The sequence below is a fragment of the Eschrichtius robustus genome, chromosome 14 (assembly GCF_028021215.1).
Source record: "Eschrichtius robustus isolate mEscRob2 chromosome 14, mEscRob2.pri, whole genome shotgun sequence".
In the NCBI taxonomy this organism is placed as follows: domain Eukaryota; kingdom Metazoa; phylum Chordata; class Mammalia; order Artiodactyla; family Eschrichtiidae; genus Eschrichtius; species Eschrichtius robustus.
In genome coordinates, this window is record NC_090837.1 from 1,244,011 (window position 1) to 1,263,315 (window position 19,305).

A 19,305-nucleotide genomic window follows, 5' to 3' on the forward strand; every position below is an offset into this window, starting at 1 on the left:
AGAGCTCCAGGAGTCAAATCTGTTCGTGGTCGAGGCTGCCCGCTAACTGCCTTGCTGTGCTGCCGCCACTGCCGAGCTGCCCTGACAACCGAGCTCAGCATCCCTGGGAGGCCGTGGGTCTGTGGTACGGAGGCACATACTTCACATTCAGAATGAAGATGTGCTGGCCTGCGCGGTGCTAGAGCCCCGAAAAAAGCTCTGCTCAATCAAAGCCATAGCACCTACGGAACGCTTAAACACAGACTTCTACAATAAACTCAATAATCAGGAAAATAAATTAGTTTTTAATGTCTGCAAATCCCTAACTTTGACATACAAGAGCACTTTGCAGTGGCCACTGGTACTAGCTTTCTTTGAAGTGAAGTGCCTGTTAGCAGTAGAGTCCAAGTTACCTGGGAAAAAGCCCATCTCAGAACGAAGGGCCATGAGCTACACCAGATGATACTTAGGTTTTATTTTAATGAAAGAAGCTCCAATGCTTTTATTCTGTTAAGTAGGGTCTGAATATTGCTACCATGACACAGTGCAAGAAACAGGAATTCCATTTTAGTAAGTAAATCATCTGTATAACGTGACCAGAGGCCTTCTCATAAAGAAAATGAAATAGTCTGAATTAAAAAATTTTCAAGCATAATGCAACTCAGATTTTTTTCCTTAAATGATCGTAATGGTTTGCTTTCAAAGAGAGTCATAAGGAAACTTCTCATCTGAATGACAGTGATATTTATAAGTAGCTTCTTTCCACCAGCGTTCAACCATTTCAGGAACCCACTTCCTCCATTCCTGTTACTTTACTACTCACAGGTCCTCACGGAACTGAACAAGCAGCGCTGGGGACCCGGCAGCAAGGATCTGGTACCAACCAGGCTCAACAAGCAAGAGGCTCCCAGGTTTTAGTTCTTCTCAAGCTTGAACTGTGGACCCGACTTCACCCGCAAACCCTTCCTCCCCTCCTGCGGGGGCAGCGTCTCTCCCCAGCGCTGTCACCAACACGGCAGCCGGGCTCTGCCTGGGGTTACGATTCACTTCCTGGAAACCAGCAGGTGAACCGGCGCCTCGGGGGAACGCCAAGCACCCCACCCTCCTCTAGGGGCCAGGGATCAGGAGATTAAACCAATCACCCTCACCGGTTTGCTACGCAGTTATCAGGGGGAAAACGTAAGGAATTACAAATTTCAAACTAAAATACGACCCCAATTTTGCCCATCTGAGTTCTTTTTGAACATTAAATATAGCACTTGCAAAAGCCACATTAACCCCCAGATCCCAGACCCCTCCCCGAGTGAAAGCCCCGAGGGAGCCTGACTTCTGGAAGCGACACGGGGGGCCCTGACCCTCCTCCACACAGAGCACCTCGCACCGAGGGGCTGCAGAGTTCCACCCAGAATCCCCCCAACCTCAGAACGAGCGAGCCCAACCCCCCACCAACTAACCAACGACACGATGCCGCAGGCAATCTCATCAAAAACTTTACAAATAAGCTGAATTTCAAGCTTCAGTCTCATTGAGCTTTGTTTTAAAATACCTACACTGTTACAAGTGGATTTTAATTTTAGGCAGCGAATTGCATGAGTACATCCTTCATCCCATTAAGGTATAAAACCTAATGTGATATAAAAGTAGAAAACAACAGAGAAAGAAGTCTTATACTTTAATCAATGTTGATTTAAAAGACACCGAATACTGTCTTTCGGTAATCACTATGCTTTCTGAGAAGCAAAAGACTGATTTCCAAAACTAAAGATTCTTCTATGACGAATTCACCTTTGGAGAGCCAGAGTCATCTATAATTTAAGACATATTTGATAAATGGGACTTCAACCATACGAGCATTAACATATTAACATAAAATTACTTACGACATAAAAGCTCTTTAATCTTAACTTTCTACATTTTATATAGGATTTCAGTAATTTAATATACAAGAGAAAATATATTTCAACTGTAATATCCTACAACAAGTAGAAAGAAATATTAACAAAAGTCATTTTACTTGGAGCTGGCGGTAGTCTTTTTAAAACAATTGATTAAGTTGTGTCAGGCCCAAGAAACAAGTCTCATATATCCTATGCAGACATTATGTCTGTCATGGGTTAGTCTATCTGAACAGACAGATAGTTAAAGAGAAAATTATGACAGTATCATTAGCAACTTCAATATTTTGGTTAAAATTTAAATTTCTTTTTTTTATACTTCAAACAATTCATATCACCGAGAATACCAACCTCTCTCATTTTATAACTGTTTATTTTATAAATCCAGTTGGATCCCTAGAAATTATTAGTGTGAGCCTGGATTAAGAAAGCAGGTCTGTAACCAGCTTAAGAAAAAATGCAGTATTTTCAAGTAACACTCACTCTTCTCAGGAATAAGAGCTGAGGCAGGATTCTACCTGGTGAAGGTGACTTATCTGACTTATGTCCGCAGGGCCCGGAGACCCACCACAGGACAGCTGGTCTCTCCTCCGTACCTCCGGTCAGAGACCTGCAAGCGGCCTCCGGGCCCTGAGCTCAGCGGTGCTCTGATTTCAGGGAGCCAGCACCGCCGCACGGAAGCTTTCAAGGCAAACGCTCCTGGACAAACGCTCGGAAGGTTTGGTTTTATAATATTATTAAAAAAAAATGTTATAATAAAGTTGTGCTCTGCCTTGATATTTTATCTAAACTGCAACATCAAACATCAAAGATCTGACTTATTTAGTGAACTTAAGTCAGCTGATTTAACTCAAATTAACTAAAAGTATCACACAGATACTATTGAGATTAAAAAAAAAGTTTGAGACTTATGAAAATACTCAGCTCTTTTTACACGTAAAATATTTTAACTATAGGTCAAATTAAGGTATAATTGGTGGTTTGCCATCACAGAACTCACACTAAAAATTTTTTGAACTTAACTTTTTCTTTTAACTGAAAATTACAAACTAAGGATTAGGATTTTGCTTCTTGCAGTTCTCAGCACCGAATATATGAAAACAATATAAAATATACTTGCATATAAAATATGTAAATCTATTCTAAAATTAAAAAATATTTTAAATGTATTAAAATAATATACAAAACGACTTACTCTATTATATATAGATAGTCAATAAATATCACATAAATCCTAGAAAGTTAAAATTCCAGTGTTTCACGAACACTTCCAGTTCTGAACAGACCAACCTGTGGGAAAGGTCTGTGGCCATCACATCTGACCAGACAGGCTCACTTCAGTACTAGACACCAGCATCTACTGTATGTACTGAGCACTCACCATGAAAACCAACTCATGTCTTACACTAGGAAACAATCTAAGGAACCCTGAGAGTTACCAATCCCCCAGATGGGGGTTTATGAATGAATTATACTCTCTTCTCTTTGAGCCCTGGAATAAAGGATAACTAGGAAGAATTTTACTGGGTATGTTATTACTCAGAGGGCTTGTACAGGCCTATTTATTTATTTCCACTATATAATGGTATAAGAAATTTTTTCAAATAAGAAACTTTAAAAAGTTTTGATATATACATACAAGTTTCTGGGGACTTGCAAAAATTGAAAATATGTCAGCAAACTTGCTCATTTAATTAAACAACAACAAGGTCTGTGTGTGTGTCTGTGTGTGTGTGTGAGAGAGAGAGAGAGAGAGAGAGAAGGAGAGAAGGAGAGAGAGAGGGAGGAGTGATGGAACTTCTAAAGAACTAGCAAAAACGCAGAGAGCGGGACTTCCCTGGTGGCGCACTGGTTAAGAATCCGCCTACCAATGCAGGGGACATGGGTTTGAGACCCGGTCCGGGAAGATCCCACATGCCGCGGAGCAACTAAGCCCTTGCGCCACAACTACTGAGCCTGTGCTCTAGAGCCTGCGAGCCACAACTACTGAAGCCTGCGCGCCACAACTGCTGAAGCCCGTGTGCCTAGAGCCCGTGCTCCACAGCAAGAGAAGCTACAGCAATGAGAAGCCCGCACACCTCAACGAAGAGTAGCTCCCGCTCACCACAACTAGAGAAAGCCCGCGTGCAGCAACAAAGACCAATGCAGCCAAAAATAAATAAATAAATAAATAAATTTATTAAAAAGAAATGCAGAGAGCCAAAGATCAAATTTATTCTAATTTCATTGTAGACAAGTGTAAATACTTGTCAAGCCTTTAAGGTCTGGTCTGGGTAAAAATAGGGAAAGCATGTTGTTCTAGGATATATTCAAGACAGGCAGATGTGTATACAAGTACACTTTTTTTTTTAAACATAAAAAATAAAAAGTATAGGGCACCTGCATTTTTCCCATGGAAAGGAAAGAACTAACACCAGGTGTAGGAGAAGAACTAGATCAGTACAAGTGCTGTGCTAAAGAGAAACTGAGAGAAGTCCAATCAACATTCAGTAATAAATCAGAAGGCATGAGGTAAGTTTTAAAATTAAAAATTTGCTTTCCTGAACCTCCTGCAAGCCAGGTGCTTTAAAAAAAAAGAAAAGGGACTTCCCTGGCGGTCCAGCAGTTAAGACTCCACGCTCCCAATGCAGGGGGCCTGGGTTCAATCCCTGGTCAGGGAACTAGATCCCACATGCTGTAACTAAAGATTCCTCATGCTGCAACTAAGACCTGATGCGGCCAAATAAATAAATAAATAAATATTAAAAAAAAAAAAAAAAAAAAGAACTAGGACCCAGAATTAAAAAATTTAAAAAAAAAAAAAAAAAAGAAAAATACCTGCTTTACTAAGCAGCAAATTCTGTGATCCTTACAGGTTTTCATGTTTATTACTTCTGTTGCCTGAAATGTTAAGCTGCTTCCTCAAAAGCTGGCTCCTTGTAAAGGTGGTTTTTGGTCGAACAGTGACTGTGGGTGAGAGGTGTGGAGAAGCAAATTAATCGAGAAAACAGACGTGTGCCACTGTGCTCCCTCCTTTATGTGCACTTGTAGGTGCTGTGCCAGGGAAGCTGAACACAGCCAAGGTGCAAATTCCTGCTGCTTCGCCATCTGCACATTCACAAGGAGTTAGCCTGGGAAAGCCTACTCGTTCACACCAAGCAAAAGACCCCCAACCTGTGAATCTTCCACACATTTCAGCCGATATTGCTAGGCTTGCTTCTAAGACCTGTTAAACTGTAAACACCACTATTTTTAAAAAACCTGGCAGTAGCTGATGAACCTTAGAAAGTCAGGTTAAAAAAATATTTTGAAAAGATCTTATTTGGGTTGGCAGGGCGCATCTCATCAACACACGCAGGTGTGTGGGTCTGTGTTGACGGGGGGCTGGGCTAGGGAGGCCCCGCCCAGCTCTGCTGGTGAGCAGGTGCGGGGGTCTGCACCCACACCAGACGCACACCCACCTCGAGCGCCGTGCTGTCCGATAGGCGCTGGGAAGGCAATGCTTTGCTTTCGAGTGGGATCTAGACCTGGACTTGGATGACGAATGGTACTTGGGAGAGCGTGATCTTGTTCGAGACCGTTTTTTGTGCTTTTTCTTTTTCCTCTCTCTCTCTTCTTCTCTCGGCGGGTCTTTGTTTTTGCTTGAGCGCCCTTCCGGAGGCTTAATGTCTAAAGTGGGCAGAGGTCTGCCTCCGGCCAGTAGAGGGCAGGACACAGTACTGGCTTCCTGGGAACAGAAGCAAACGTCTGGATGTTAACAGGGAAAATGCGACATTTAAAAAATGTGTGTTTATAAGCTTCCGACTTTGGGGCCCTCTCACCAATAACAAACCAACACCTCTTAGAGCGGACCACGCCTCCCTCTGTGGCGCTAAAAATACTGCCCTGGCATCTTAGGGAGAATGACGGCTCCTTCGAAGTCAAGAGCTGAATGCCCACCTCTCCTGGCCGAGCCTTCCCGTGCAGGGTTCCCTCCCAAGCCTGCTGGGCGGTGGCAGCTGGATTTGACGAAAGGAACGCGGCACGAAGGGCACCGTGTTAGGAAAAGAGCCCCGCTTGCTCTTTCGTAAATAATTGTGACTTTCCACCGAAAAGGAGGTTCCTCTTGTATTGCGTTTTTATGAATCTCTGCTCTGCCTGAACCAAAAGAGGTTCCTCTTTGATTTTTAAAAAACTCTTTGTCACAAGGAAAATACATTTCTTTCCTTCTTTCTTTGTACCTGTATGAGGTGATGGATGTGAACTCCTAACTCCTACTAACGTACTGCGGTAGTTATTTTGTTTTATATGTAAGTGAGGTCATGCTGTGTACCTTGAACACACAATGCTGTGTGTCAACTGCTAACCAGAAAACGGTCACTCGCCATCTGCTCTACAAGGATGAAGTCACTGGCCACTGCCGCCGCTGACCTCTGACACACACTGAAAGGAGTTCAGGGTGGAGATCAGGAAGGAAGCCCTCTGTGCTCTGGGAAAAAGTGGCAGAGCAGGCCTTCAGATAGACAGTTTCAGAAGATTTTATGGGCCTAACTTCTTGCACCTCCTCATGCCTAGAAAAGCACTAACATCATGAATGGTGACATCTGCTCCTCGTGACCAGCGGCCACCTTCTGCCAAGATGTGTGCTCGACTGCAAGCACCCCTTCACCAAAGTCACATGTATGCTGACCCCCGGCCCCCAACCTCTGCGGAGCAGTTCCTCAGAGCTCCTGAGAGGCTGTCTCCTGGGCTATCATCCTCATGTTGCCCCAAATAAAACTTAACTCACAACTCTCACGTTGTGCACTTTTTTTCCATTGACACAATTATATCTCAGTAAAACTGAAAGAAAAAAATAAAGCCACTAATGAGAATCACAAACAAGATAACCCCATCAGTGCAAGTCAGCTGTGCTCCACACATGCGAATGCACCATACCACGGCAGCGCACTTAGTAAGTTATCAGTCGCCCTTAAAAACCTCTCTACCCAAGCATGACAGACACACAGAGGAGTGCGCAGATCTTCAGCAGGCTGCCTGTTAAACTCTCACAGTGGGGCACCAGCACACACATCAAGGAGCCCCCACCCTCAGCGCGGTGGCATCCAGAGCACTCCCATTTCTAGGACTTTATTCTAAAGACACAGTCACCTAAGTGTTGGAGACGCGCACCTAAGGACCACATCGCACTCTGTGATGATCAACAATTATAAACCGCCTGAATGACCATCAAAAGGGTACTCCTGGTTCACTATGGTCCATCCAAGCAGTGAATTAGTACTCAACTTTAAAAAATGATGTGGTAATCCTATTTTTATTGACATTAACATTTGTCCACATCACACTGTAAGATGAAAAAATGAATTTACAAAAAAAAAAGAAAAAAATAAAAACCCCAACAAACCCAGAACTCCCAAAAACCAGCACCAGGATTTTATATTTGCATCTGTGGCCACCCACCTACAGCCCTTCCCCTTGTCCTGAGAAAGGTCATTTCCTCAATTCATTTTACATGAATTTTAACTACAGCCAGTAAATACCACACGCAGAGATACACCAAGGAATCTGCAATGTATCATTTTGTGCCTTGGAGGATTCAGCCGTAAGGTTTACGGAAAACAATCCCAGGCAGGGGCTGCGGCCCGGCCCCGTCTCGCGGGCCGCGTGGGTGCTGGCTGCTGGCGGGCGCTGGGCTCCAGCAGGACCGGCCTCCCCTCTCTTCTCCGCAGATCCATTTGGACAAGGCCAACTGGATGAGGGAAAACGACACTTTGTGCAAATGGTTCTTCTAAAGCTGCGCTTCTTGCCCTGGCTCTGAGAGGCTCAGCGGCGGTGCTCCCGCGGCCGGACCAGGATGCCACCCTGGGTTAGGGGTCAGGGCTGCGACCCGAGGGCAGTGCTCTGCCTGCCTATCCTTTACACTCACAACACCGTCTCTCACACCTTCCCTTCCTTGTGAGCTGAGAGGCAGCAGGGCCCAGAATCGCTCAAGAACCGTACGCCCTGTTCCCAAAGCAGTTTGTTCCCGCCGAGGTACCCTTTGCAGCCGGGGCCACCGCAGAATGGGGGGCGCACGGGCGGCCTGGCGTTCCTGGCTGGGCTTCACTCGCCTCCTCCACGTCAGCGCTGCCCAGTTCATTTTTACGGTTCTGCCTAAACTGCCTCCAGGGAACCCACTTCACCGTGAGACAGTTCTTCCTATCAAAAAGGTCTTTCTCACTTCAAATTCTTTTAGTGCAATAATATTTTTCGGGTTACATTTTAAAATAATTGGTTGTTGTTAAACAATTCTAACATGTAGAAATGAACTTTTACTTCTAAGGACACCTAACTCCCGCTCTGGCACTCCATAAACATATATACAAAATGATATGTTAAGACGAAAATAAATAAAACGTGGTGAGCTTTCTGACTTTACAGGCTGGCGGAAGGGAGACGCTGGCTGTGCCGCCAGCCACGCTGCCTAGTAGAGAACCCGCTGCCGCACGGCTGGAAGAACCAGCTTTTAGTGCATTTAAAAAATCCCGGTAACTGTGGACTCTAAATTAGGAATATACATGGCACGAACAAGGAGACGGAACTGGGGGTAAGAGCCGCCAGTGAGCACGTCCATGCCGGCACGCACGAGGCCTCCGGCAATGGGGAGTTAGTGGCCACGGCCCCAGGAGCCACAGGGCAGTCAGGGCTGCTGCGGAGATTTTCCCCGGGAAGCAGAGAGTCTACTTTAGGAGAACTGAGACATGGTTCCCATCCTTTATGTAAGCGGTTTGTTGAGTGAGGAGAAACACAGGATGGCTGTCCTTCTCCCTCGGGGTCCTCCCTTGCCTGCACATGAGGACAGAACCACGGCGCTCACGAGTGACGACTAGCGCTGCACTGAACGGGGGAGCGATGGGGAAACACGCCCCCCCGTGACGGACGCCTGCCAAGGATACGAACCAGGTGGGCGAGGCACTGCAGGTGGCCAGTCCAGGACGACAGGAGAGGGTGAGTGGCAGCTCAGGAGATGAATTCCTATTTATACGTTATTGCCAACCTGAGAATTTGTACCTCTGAACTTTATTACTGCTTCTTTTGCCTTCATCCTAACTAACGCCCGTCATTAGGAATACTTATTTCACCACTGTGGTTATAGTTTAGTACTTCATTTCGAGGCAAGGGAATAAGTGAATCAATATATTCAAAATATAACTCGTCGTTAAGTCATGGGGTCTATTTATTCCAATAAAATGATTGATTACCCTTCACCATTAAAGTGAAAATCAGCAACTGAGGGGCGGGGGCCTTGGCTGGGCTGAATTAAGAAGATGCATTGTGACGACCTCACTGTTTTTTCAGCCTAAAAGTACTAAGAGGATATTAAAAAAAACCCGGCAGTTAAGACTAGAGAATAAGAAAAAAAAAAAAGGATAACCAAGCCCACACGCCCCAGGGCAGCCCCCCAACAATGGTGACCCCAGGGGCAGGCCGTCTGTGCCAGCACGTCTCGGGGTCCTGAGATGTACGCTCTCCCCAACACGGCTCCACTTCTGAAACCAAGCAACCCCATGACGCGTCCCACCACGCAGGGCGGCGGCTCTCGTGACCGTGACCGCACCAGGGGGAAGCAGGCGCGGGTCACGCCCCTCACGCAGGGTGAGGCTGAAGAGACTTCCAGGCCGCCCGCACTGCCAGACAGGACGGCTGGATGCAGGAGCTCTACCCAAACACAAGCCGAAGGGCCTGGTCTGCCCGGGCCTACAGGGCTGCTCAGAGGCAGGGCTTCCGTCACGTCCAGTCTCGGGGAGCGGCCAGCACCTGGGACACGTCAGGACAGGCGTGTGTTCTGGCCTCTCCAACTACACCCAAGGCGTTCCTGGGTGCACAGCTGGCGCTGGGGGCACGGACTCAACAACACAGAGGGAGTGGTTCGTGGATGTTAGCGACATGAGCCACAGAACTATTTCAGGAAAACATCACTCGGGCTGTTGAGAAAAGCGCGGTGGCCACCTGCTCCCTCTGCAGCCCGGCACCCTCTCCCCTACTTGCAAAAGCACCGCCGGTGTGGCCAGTGGCCCTCTCTGCGCTCTCAGTGCGTGAATTCTGGATGAAGATCTCCAGCTGAAGCGGAAGACAGACCAGACATTCTGCTCTCCCCGGCCACCGTGCTACGCTGAGGGAGAAGCACACGACCCGAGGCTGGCCCAGGTCAGCAGGTTCAAGGCCAGGACCTCGGCTGAGCGGGGCGGGGCTGCGGAGTGAGCCGCTGAGACAGGGGCCGGAGGGAGCAGAGCTGCGGAGCTCAGCCCGCCTGGGAGGCCGAGCCTGCAGATGAACCCTCGAGACATACGTGAGCCCCAAGCAGGCTGCGCCGCCCTCACAGTTCAGAAGGTGAACCCGACTAGTCACTGGACTTGCTTAAGTCATTTGGGGGCAGTCGGGTGGTTTTCTAGCAGGTGTAATCAGGGCCCTGACTGATGCAGCAATCCAGGCTTTCAAACTACTGGAAAAAAGAGATTTAAATACCCAGCTAGCTCTGTAATCTAGACCTGGCTGCAGTGACGGAAACGTTGTTTCTGCACTGCCCCCCACTGCAGTTAGCTACCAGCCGTGTGCGGCTACTGCGCGCTTGAGACGTGGCCAGTGTGATCAAGGACCTGAGTCCTGAACTTTAATGGAGTGAAGCTGAAATTGCCACGTGTGGCTGGTGCCACCGTACTGCACGGTGCACATCCTGAAGGGGCCAACGGCCCTGCTAATTTGTACCATAAGTTATACGAAACCCCAAGACCAAGTCACTGCCGGGTCAACACCCTCGCTGCAGCCCCACACCTCCCTTGTCTGGTTTCTGAAGGCGCCTGGCTGAGGCTCTGCACAGGGCGACCCGTGAGGAGCTAGCTGCCTGTGATGCCCGCGGGGGACACAGCAACAGAGCCGTGCGGCAACCAGTGTCCGACAAGCAAAGCGGCCTTTTGGGGATGGAATGTTAACACTCCAGGAAAAATGATCAAAGCACAGATCCTCATGGGGGAGGAGAACACACAGGTTGGTCTGAGTCATGACTGGCAAAATCAGGAAGGAACTTTAGAAAGATCAGTCATTTATAAGAGTATTTAAGGGCTTCCCCGGTGGCGCAGTGGTTAGGAATCCGCCTGCCAATGCAGGGGACACGGGTTTGAGCCCTGGTCCGGGAAGATCCCACGTGCCGTGGAGCAACTAAGCCGGTGCGCCACAACCACTGAGCCTGCACTCCAGAGCCCCTGAGCCACAACTACTGAGCCCACGAGCCACAGCTACTGAATCCCACGCGCCTAGAGCCCGTGTTCTGCAACAAGAGAAGCCATCGCAATGGGAAGCCCACGCACCACAACGAAGAGCAGCTCCCGCTTGCCACAACTAGAGAAAGCCTGTGTGCAGCAACGAAGACCCAACGCAGCCAAAAATAAATAAGTAAATTAAAAAAAAAAAAGAGTATTTAAAAACTTGCGTCCCTTATTTTGGTAACAGTGGGAAACAACACTGATCAGTCTTTGATCACAGTGAAGTATTTGTCAACAAATTAGCACACAAACTAGCAACTGTTATTTCCTGCTGTGGGAAAATAAATTGCTCTAAAGCAGACTAACATACATTTTAAAATAAAATCTTATTTCTGAAGTAACACTACATTAACCACGAAATGGGATAATTACACAACGAACTCAAGATTTTTTATACGTTTGAAATCAGACTTTGAAACACATCCTCTAAAACTGCATTTGCAAATGTCTACCCGTGCACGTCAAGCCCGAGTCTCCCGACTCGACCTCCCAGGCAGGGCAATCGCCCAGATCTGACTGCTGAGGCCTCCTTCCAGATGACTCCGCCTTTTCCACTCTGCTGGCACCCTCTCCTGCCCTCTAATCAGCTGTGCCCACTCAGAGTGCTGTTGCCGCCGTATCCATATTCTTCCGTGGAAACGTACTGCAGCGGTTCAGCCTCTCCCAGACCTGTCCCCATCGCCGTGCTGGATCTGCCCCTTCCTCCACAGACCCTGCAGTGCGGGGTGGGGCCAATCACTGCTGCCTGCGCAGGCTTCACCCACCTCCGCAGCTTGTGGGTCTTTGGCCCCGGAGTGCCCTCGCCCCCGTCACCTCTCCAAATGACCGTGGTTCCCCAAGACCCCGCCCAGTCCCCAAGCACTCTACAGACCCCGCCCTGTGCCACCTCTGCTGTCCTGGGGGCCCGGGGCCCTCACCCTCTTGCTCAGAGCTGCTCTGTGCCCCGTAGGGCTGACCTGGTGGAAATGTCCACGGGCAGACGCCAACCACACGAACGTGACCAGTCACGGGGTAAGAAACAGGCTTCTGATTCACACCCCAAAGCGCCCTGGATTACAACGTAGGCTCAACAAACGTGGGCTGATTTTTGTTCCCCTTTCCTTTTCAAACTCTTGTTGGACCTGTAAACTTGGCAGGATCATTAACTTGCAAAAATTACTGTTATCTAAACAATGTCCTGAAGTCTGTTGTTACCACGTAAATGACGGCATGATTCAACAGGGATTCAATTCAAGACTTCTGATTTCTCTTTGTTTTGAATTAAGAGCACACACAAGCAAACACACACCAAAAATGGGACGGTATATACACAGATTCCTAAGTACTACTGATGAATAGTGTTTTAAATATTTTATATACTGCTTAAAAATGTAACATACTAGTGTCTGTCCACATCAATAAACACACTCCAAGGCATCATTAAAAGTTATACCTGAGCATGTAAAAATCACCTCTCCTAAGAGATCGATGGAACCGAACAGACAAGCACGCACTAACAGAGCATGTACAGCTGGGATTGAGTGTATAATAAAGGAGCCCTTGAACTAGTGCAAAAAGACGTGTGATTTAGTGGGTTGTGTTGTGTCTAGCTATATGCTCCCCAGAATGAAATAAATTCCCAGTGGGGCAGATTAAAAGACAAAAAGGAAACTGTTGGTAACTTTGGTGATACAGAGTTAACACAAAACAGGAGAGAAAAGCCAGCCAGCCAGGAGAAAAGTAAAGGCCATGGAAGGGGTTCACAGCAGGGGAATAAAAAGGCCACAAAACCCGTGGAAAGTTACTCAGTATCACCTGTAATTAAAATATGTAGGTTAAACCAAACAGATACCATCTTTTCCATCTGTCAGACTCCCAGAATTAAGGTGGATGGCAGCCAGTGACGGCAGGGCGTGCAGACAGTTACACTCACACACTGCAGAGACAAACAAAACGAAAACGAAACCCCCCAAATCTGCTATAATCGTTCTAGGTGCTAATTTAGCAGTAAAATAAATTAAAAAAATTTTAAATCTGAAATTTAAAAATCAATTCCACGGTCAGGGATTTATCCTGTGGATATACTCACCTCAGTGAGTGCACAAGGCTTAAAGTAGCACTGCTGTAACAGTAAAACCCCAGGAGCGGCTTGCATTTCCACCAGCACAAGTATGGCACATGCAGGTGGTGCTTGATTTCAGGACTGATGTATGAAAGGACTGATAGTCACTCATCCTGTAAACGGTTACCAAGTGTCTATTACACACCAGGCACTACTCTGACATTGATATGGAAAGATCCCTAGCAGAAGTGAAAAAAATCGAGATACCAGAATAATGGATAGGGCACAGTCCTATTATTGTAATATTTAAAATCTATACCTAGATAAATAGGATGATGGGTGCCAGGGGCTTGGAGAGGGGAGTGGGGAGCTGGCGTTTAATGGGGACAGTTTCAGTTTGGGAAGATGAAAAAGTCCTCGAGAGGGATGGTGGGGACGGTTGCACAACTACATGAATGTACTTAATGCTACTGAATTATATGCTTAAAAAGGGTTAAAATGATAAATTGCATGTATATTCTACACAATAAAAAATGAATTAAAAACGGATACTTCCACAGGAATTAAAGCAAAAGAAGGAAAAGACTTTTACTCTTCATTTTATACCTCTCTCTAGCATTTGAACTTTCAAAATCACAGGATACACTGCTTTTGTAGAAAGCAAAGTGAAAACAGAAAGCGCCTCTAAGGCAGATGAGCTGCAAGATGACAGCAAAACCCTGCCAGGTTTTGAGCCAGGCCTTCTGAACAGTGTCCCTGTTCAGCCCTACATGTGTCTGCTCAGACGGATCTGGGGTGCCACCTATTCCCAATGGGCCAACCCCATCAAACTTCAAGTAATCCCCCTGCCACATACACACTAAAATTATACACCTGGGCAGTGAGGTCAGATGTGCCAGCATCTGAGAGTCAAGTGCACACAGAACAGTCAACAAACTCAGGGTCACCTGTCTCCAGAAGCTGCTTTAGGCTGAAAATATTTTCAAGTGTGAATCTCATTTATGACAGTTCCCAATTTAATTCAAGTATTTTTGTTTCAAAGCAATTAAAGACATCACCATCAGAGGACCTTCAAGATGGCGGAGGAGTAAGACGTGGAGATCACCTTCCTCCCCACAAATACATCAAAAATACATCTACATGTGGAACAACTCCTACAGAACACCTACTGAATGCTGGCAGAAGACCTCAGACTTCCCAAAAGGCAAGAAACTCCCCACGTACCTGGGTAGGGCAAAAGAAAAAAGGAAAAACAGAGACAAAGAATAGGGACGGGACCTGCACCAGTGGGAGGGAGCTGTGAAGGAGGAAAAGTTTCCACATGCTAGGAAGCCCCTTCACTGGCGGGGACAGGGGGTGGGCGGGGAAGCTTCGGAGCCACGGAGGAGAGTGCAGGGGTGCAGAGGGCAAAACGGAGAGATTCCCGCACGGAGGATCGGTGCCGAGCAGCACTCACCAGCCCGAGAGGCTTGTCTGCTCCCCCGCCGGGGCGGGCGGGGGTGGGAGCTGAGGCTCGGGCTTCGGAGGTCAGATCCCAGGGAGAGGACTGGGGTTGGCCGCGTGAACACAGCCTGAAGGGGGCTAGTGCACCACAGCTAGCTGGGAGGGAGTCCGGGGAAAAGTCTGGACCTGCCGAAGAGGCAAGAGACCATTGTTTCAGGGTGCGCCAGGAGAGGGGATTCGGAGCACCGCCTACATGAGCTCCAGAGACGGGCACAAGCCGCGACCATCAGCGCGGACCCCAGAGATGGGCATGAGATGCTAAGGCTGCGGCTGTAGCCACCAAGAAGCCTGTGTGCGAGCACAGGCCACCGTCCACACCTCCCCTCCCGGGAGCCTGTGCAGCCCGCCACCGCCAGGGTCCCATGATCCAGGGACAACTTCCCCGGGAGATCACACGGCGCCTCAGGCTGGTGCAACGCCATGTCCCACACATTCCATACCCCTCCCTCCCCCGGCCTGAGTGAGCCAGAGTCCCCGAATCAGCTGCTGCTTTAACCCCGTCCTGTCTGAGCGAAGAACAGACGTCCTCAGGCGACCTACATGCAGAGGCGGGGCCAGATCCAAAGCTGAACCCCGGGAGCTGTGCGAACAAAGAAGAGAAAGGGAAATCTCTCCCAGCAGCCTCAGGAGCAGCGGATTAAATCTCCACAGTCAACGTGATGTGCCTGCTGCATCTGTTGAATACCTGAATAGACAACGAATCATCCCAAATTGAGGAGGTGGACTTTGGGAGCAACTGTAGACTTGGGGTTTGCTGTACGTGACTTACTAGTTTCTGATTTTTATGTTTATCTTAGCATAGTTTTTAGTGCTTGCTATCATTGGTGGGTTTGGTTATTGGTTTGGTTGCTCTCTTTTTTTTTAATTACTTTTTAATTTTTTTATTTTAATAATATTAAATTTTAAAAAAATTTTAATAACTTTTAAATTTTATTTATTTTCTTTCTTTCTTTTTATCCCCTCCCTTTTCTTCTGAGCCGTGTGGCTGACAGGGTCTTGGTGCTCCAGCCTAGTGTCAGGCCTGAGCCTCTGAGGTGGGAGAGCCGAATTCAGGACACTGGTCCACCAGAGACCTCCCAGCCCCACGTAATATCAATCGGCGAGAGCTCTCCCAGAGATCTCCATCTCAACGCTAAGACCCAGCTCCACTCAACGACCAGCAAGCTCCAGTGCTGGACACCCCATGCCAAACAACTAGCAAGACAGGAACACAACCCCACCCATTAGCAGAGAGGCTGCCTAAAATCATAATAAGTTCACAGACACCCCAAAACACAACATGGGACGCGGTCCTGCCCACCAGAAACACAAGATCCAGCCTCATCCCCCAGAGCACAGGCACCAGTCCCCTCCACCAGGAAGCCTACACAACCCACTGAACCAACCTTAGCCACTTGGGTCAGACACCGAAAACAACAGGAACTACGAACCTGCAGCCTGAGAAAAGGAGACCCCAAACACAGTAAGTTAAGCAAAATGACAAGACAGAGAAGCACGCAGCAGATGAAGGAGCAAGGTAAAAACCCACCAGACCAAACAAAAGAAGAGGAAATAGGCAGTCTACCTGAAAAATAATTCAGAGTAATGATAGTAAAGATGATCCAAAATCTTGGAAATAGAATGGAGAAAATACAAGAAACGTTTAACAAGGACCTAGAAGAACTAAAGAGCAAACAAACAATGATGAACAACACAATAAATGAGATTAAAAATTCTCTAGAAGGAATCAATAGCAGAATAACTGAAGCAGAAGAACAGATAAGTGACCTGGAAGATAAAATAGTGGAAATAACTACTGCAGAGCAGAATAAAGAAAAAAGGAATGAAAAGAATTGAGGACAGTCTCAAGAGACCTCTGGGACAACATTAAACGCACCAAAATTCGAATTATCGGCGTCCCAGACGAAGAAGAGAAAAAGAAAGGGACTGAGAAAATATTTGAAGAGATTATAGTTGAAAACTTCCCTAATATGGGAAAGGAAAGAGTCAATCAAGTCCAGGAAGTGCAGAGAGTCCCATATGTGATAAATCCAAGGAGAAACATGCCAAGACACATATTAATCAAACTGTCAAAAATTAAATACAAAGAAAAAATATTGAAAGCAGCAAGGGAAAAGCAACAAATAACACACAAGGGAATCCCCATAAGGTTAACAGCTGATCTTTCAGCAGAAACTCTGCAAGCCAGAAGGGAGTGGCAGGACATATTTAAAGTGATGGAAGGGAAAAACCTACAACCAAGATTACCCAGCAAGGATCTCATTCAGATTTGACGGAGAAATTAAAACCTTTACAGACAAGCAAAAGCTAAGAGAATTCAGCACCACCAAACCAGCTTTACAACAAATGCTAAGGGAACTTCTCCTTGCAGGAAACACAAGAGAAGAAAAAGACCTACAATAACAAACCCAAAACAATTAAGAAAATGGTAATAGGAACATACATATCGATAATTACCTTAAATGTAAATGGATTAAATGCTCCAACCAAAAGACACAGACTGGCTGAATGGATACAAAAACAAGACCCGTATATATGCTGTCTACAAGAGACCCACTTCAGACCTAGGGACACATACAGACTGAAAGTGAGGGGATGGAAAAAGATACTCCATGCAAATGGAAATTAAGAGAAAGCTGGAGTAGCAATTCTCATATCAGTAAAAATAGACTTTAAAATAAAGACTATTACAAGAGACAAAGAAGGACACTACGTAATACTCAAGGGACAAGAAGAAGATATGATAATTGTAAATATTTATGCACCCAACATAGGAGCACCTCAATACATAAGGCAAATGCTAACAGCCATAAAAGGGGACGTCGACAGTAACACAATCATAGTAGTGGACTTTAACACCCCACTTTCACCAATGGACAGATCATCCAAAATGAAAATAAATAAGGAAACACAAGCTTTAAATGATACATTAAACAAGATGGACTTAATTGATATTTATAGGATATTCCATCCAAAAACAACAGAATATACTTTCTTCTCAAGTGCTCATGGAACATTCTCCAGGATAGATCATATCTTGGGTCACAAATCAAGCCTTGGTAAATTTAAGAAAACTGAAATCGTATCACATATCTTCTCCGACCACAACGCTATGAGGCTAGATATCAATTACAAGAAAAAAATCTGTAAAAAATACAAATACATGGAGGCTAAACAATACACTACTTAATAACCAAGAGATCACTGAAGAAATCAAAGAGGAAATCAAAAAATACCTAGAAACAAATGACAATGAAAACACGACGACCCAAAACCTATGGGATGTAGCAGTTCTAAGAGGGAAGTTTATAGCAATACAATCCTACCTCAAGAAGCAAGAAACATCTCAAATAAACAACCTAACCTTACACCTACCACAGTTAGAGAAAGAAGAACAAAAAAACCCCAAAGTTAGCAGAAGGAAAGAAATCATAAAGATCAGATCAGAAAGAAATGAAAAAGAAATGAGGGAAACAACAGCAAAGATCAATAAAACTAAAAGCTGGTTCTCTGAGAAGATAAACAAAATTGATAAACCATTAGCAAGACTCATGAAGAAAAAAAGGGAGAAGACTCAAATCAATAGAATTAGAAATGAAAAAGGAGAAGTAACAACTGACACTGCAGAAATACAAAGGATCATGAGAGATTACTACAAGCAACTAACTATATGCCAATAAAATGCACAACCTGGAAGAAATGGACACATTCTTAGAGAAGCACAACCTTCTGACACTGAACCAGGAAGAAATAGAAAATATAAACAGACCAATCACAAGCACTGAAATTGAAACTGTGATTAAAAATCTTCCAACAGGGCTTCCCTGGTGGCGCAGTGGTTGAGAGTCTGCCTGCCAATGCAGGGGACACGGGTTCGAGCCCTGGTCTGGGAAGATCCCACATGCCGCGGAGCAACTGGCCCGTGAGCCACAACTACTGAGCCTGCGCGTCTGGAGCCTGTGCTCCGCAACAAGAGAGGCCGCGATAGTGAGAGGCCTGCGCACCGCGATGAAGAGTGGCCCCCGCTTGCCGCAACTGGAGAAAGCCCTCGCACAGAAACGAAGACCCAACACAGCCAAAAATAAAATATAAAAAAAATAAAAAATAAAATAAAAATAAATTAAACAACTTAAACCATTATTTAAAAAAAAAAATAAAAATCTTCCAACAAACAAAAGCCCAGGACCAGATGGCTTCACAGGTGAATGCTATCAAACATTACAGAAGAGCTAACACCTATCCTTCTCAAACTCTTCCAAAATATAGCATAGAAAGGAACACTCCCAAACTCATTCTATGTGGCCACCATCACTCTGATACCAAAACCAGACAAAGATGTCACAAAAAAAGAAAACTACAGGCCCGTATCACTGATGAACACAGATGCAAAAATCCTCAACAAAATACTAGCAAACAGAATCCAACAGCACATTAAAAGGATCATACACCAAGATCAAGTGGGGTTTACCCCAGGAATGCAAGGATTCTTCAATACATGTAAATCAATCAATGTGATACACCATATTAACAAACTGAAGGATAAAAACCATATGATCATCTCAATAGATGCAGAAAAAACTTTTGGCAAAATTCAACACCCATTTATGATAAAAACTCTCCAGAAAGTAGG

General features: G+C 46.0%; 1 protein-coding gene across 3 annotated transcripts in view; it reads right to left on the minus strand.

Moving 5' to 3' along the window:
- The window catches only part of SFSWAP (splicing factor SWAP), an 89,224-nt gene that overhangs the window by 13,158 nt on the left and 56,761 nt on the right, over nt 1-19,305 (minus strand). For all 3 annotated transcript variants that reach the window (XM_068562550.1, XM_068562549.1, XM_068562552.1), the window contains exon 14: nt 5,315-5,580. In XM_068562550.1, the coding sequence (XP_068418651.1) occupies nt 5,315-5,580 (266 nt within the window). The remainder of the gene's footprint in view (nt 1-5,314; nt 5,581-19,305) is intronic.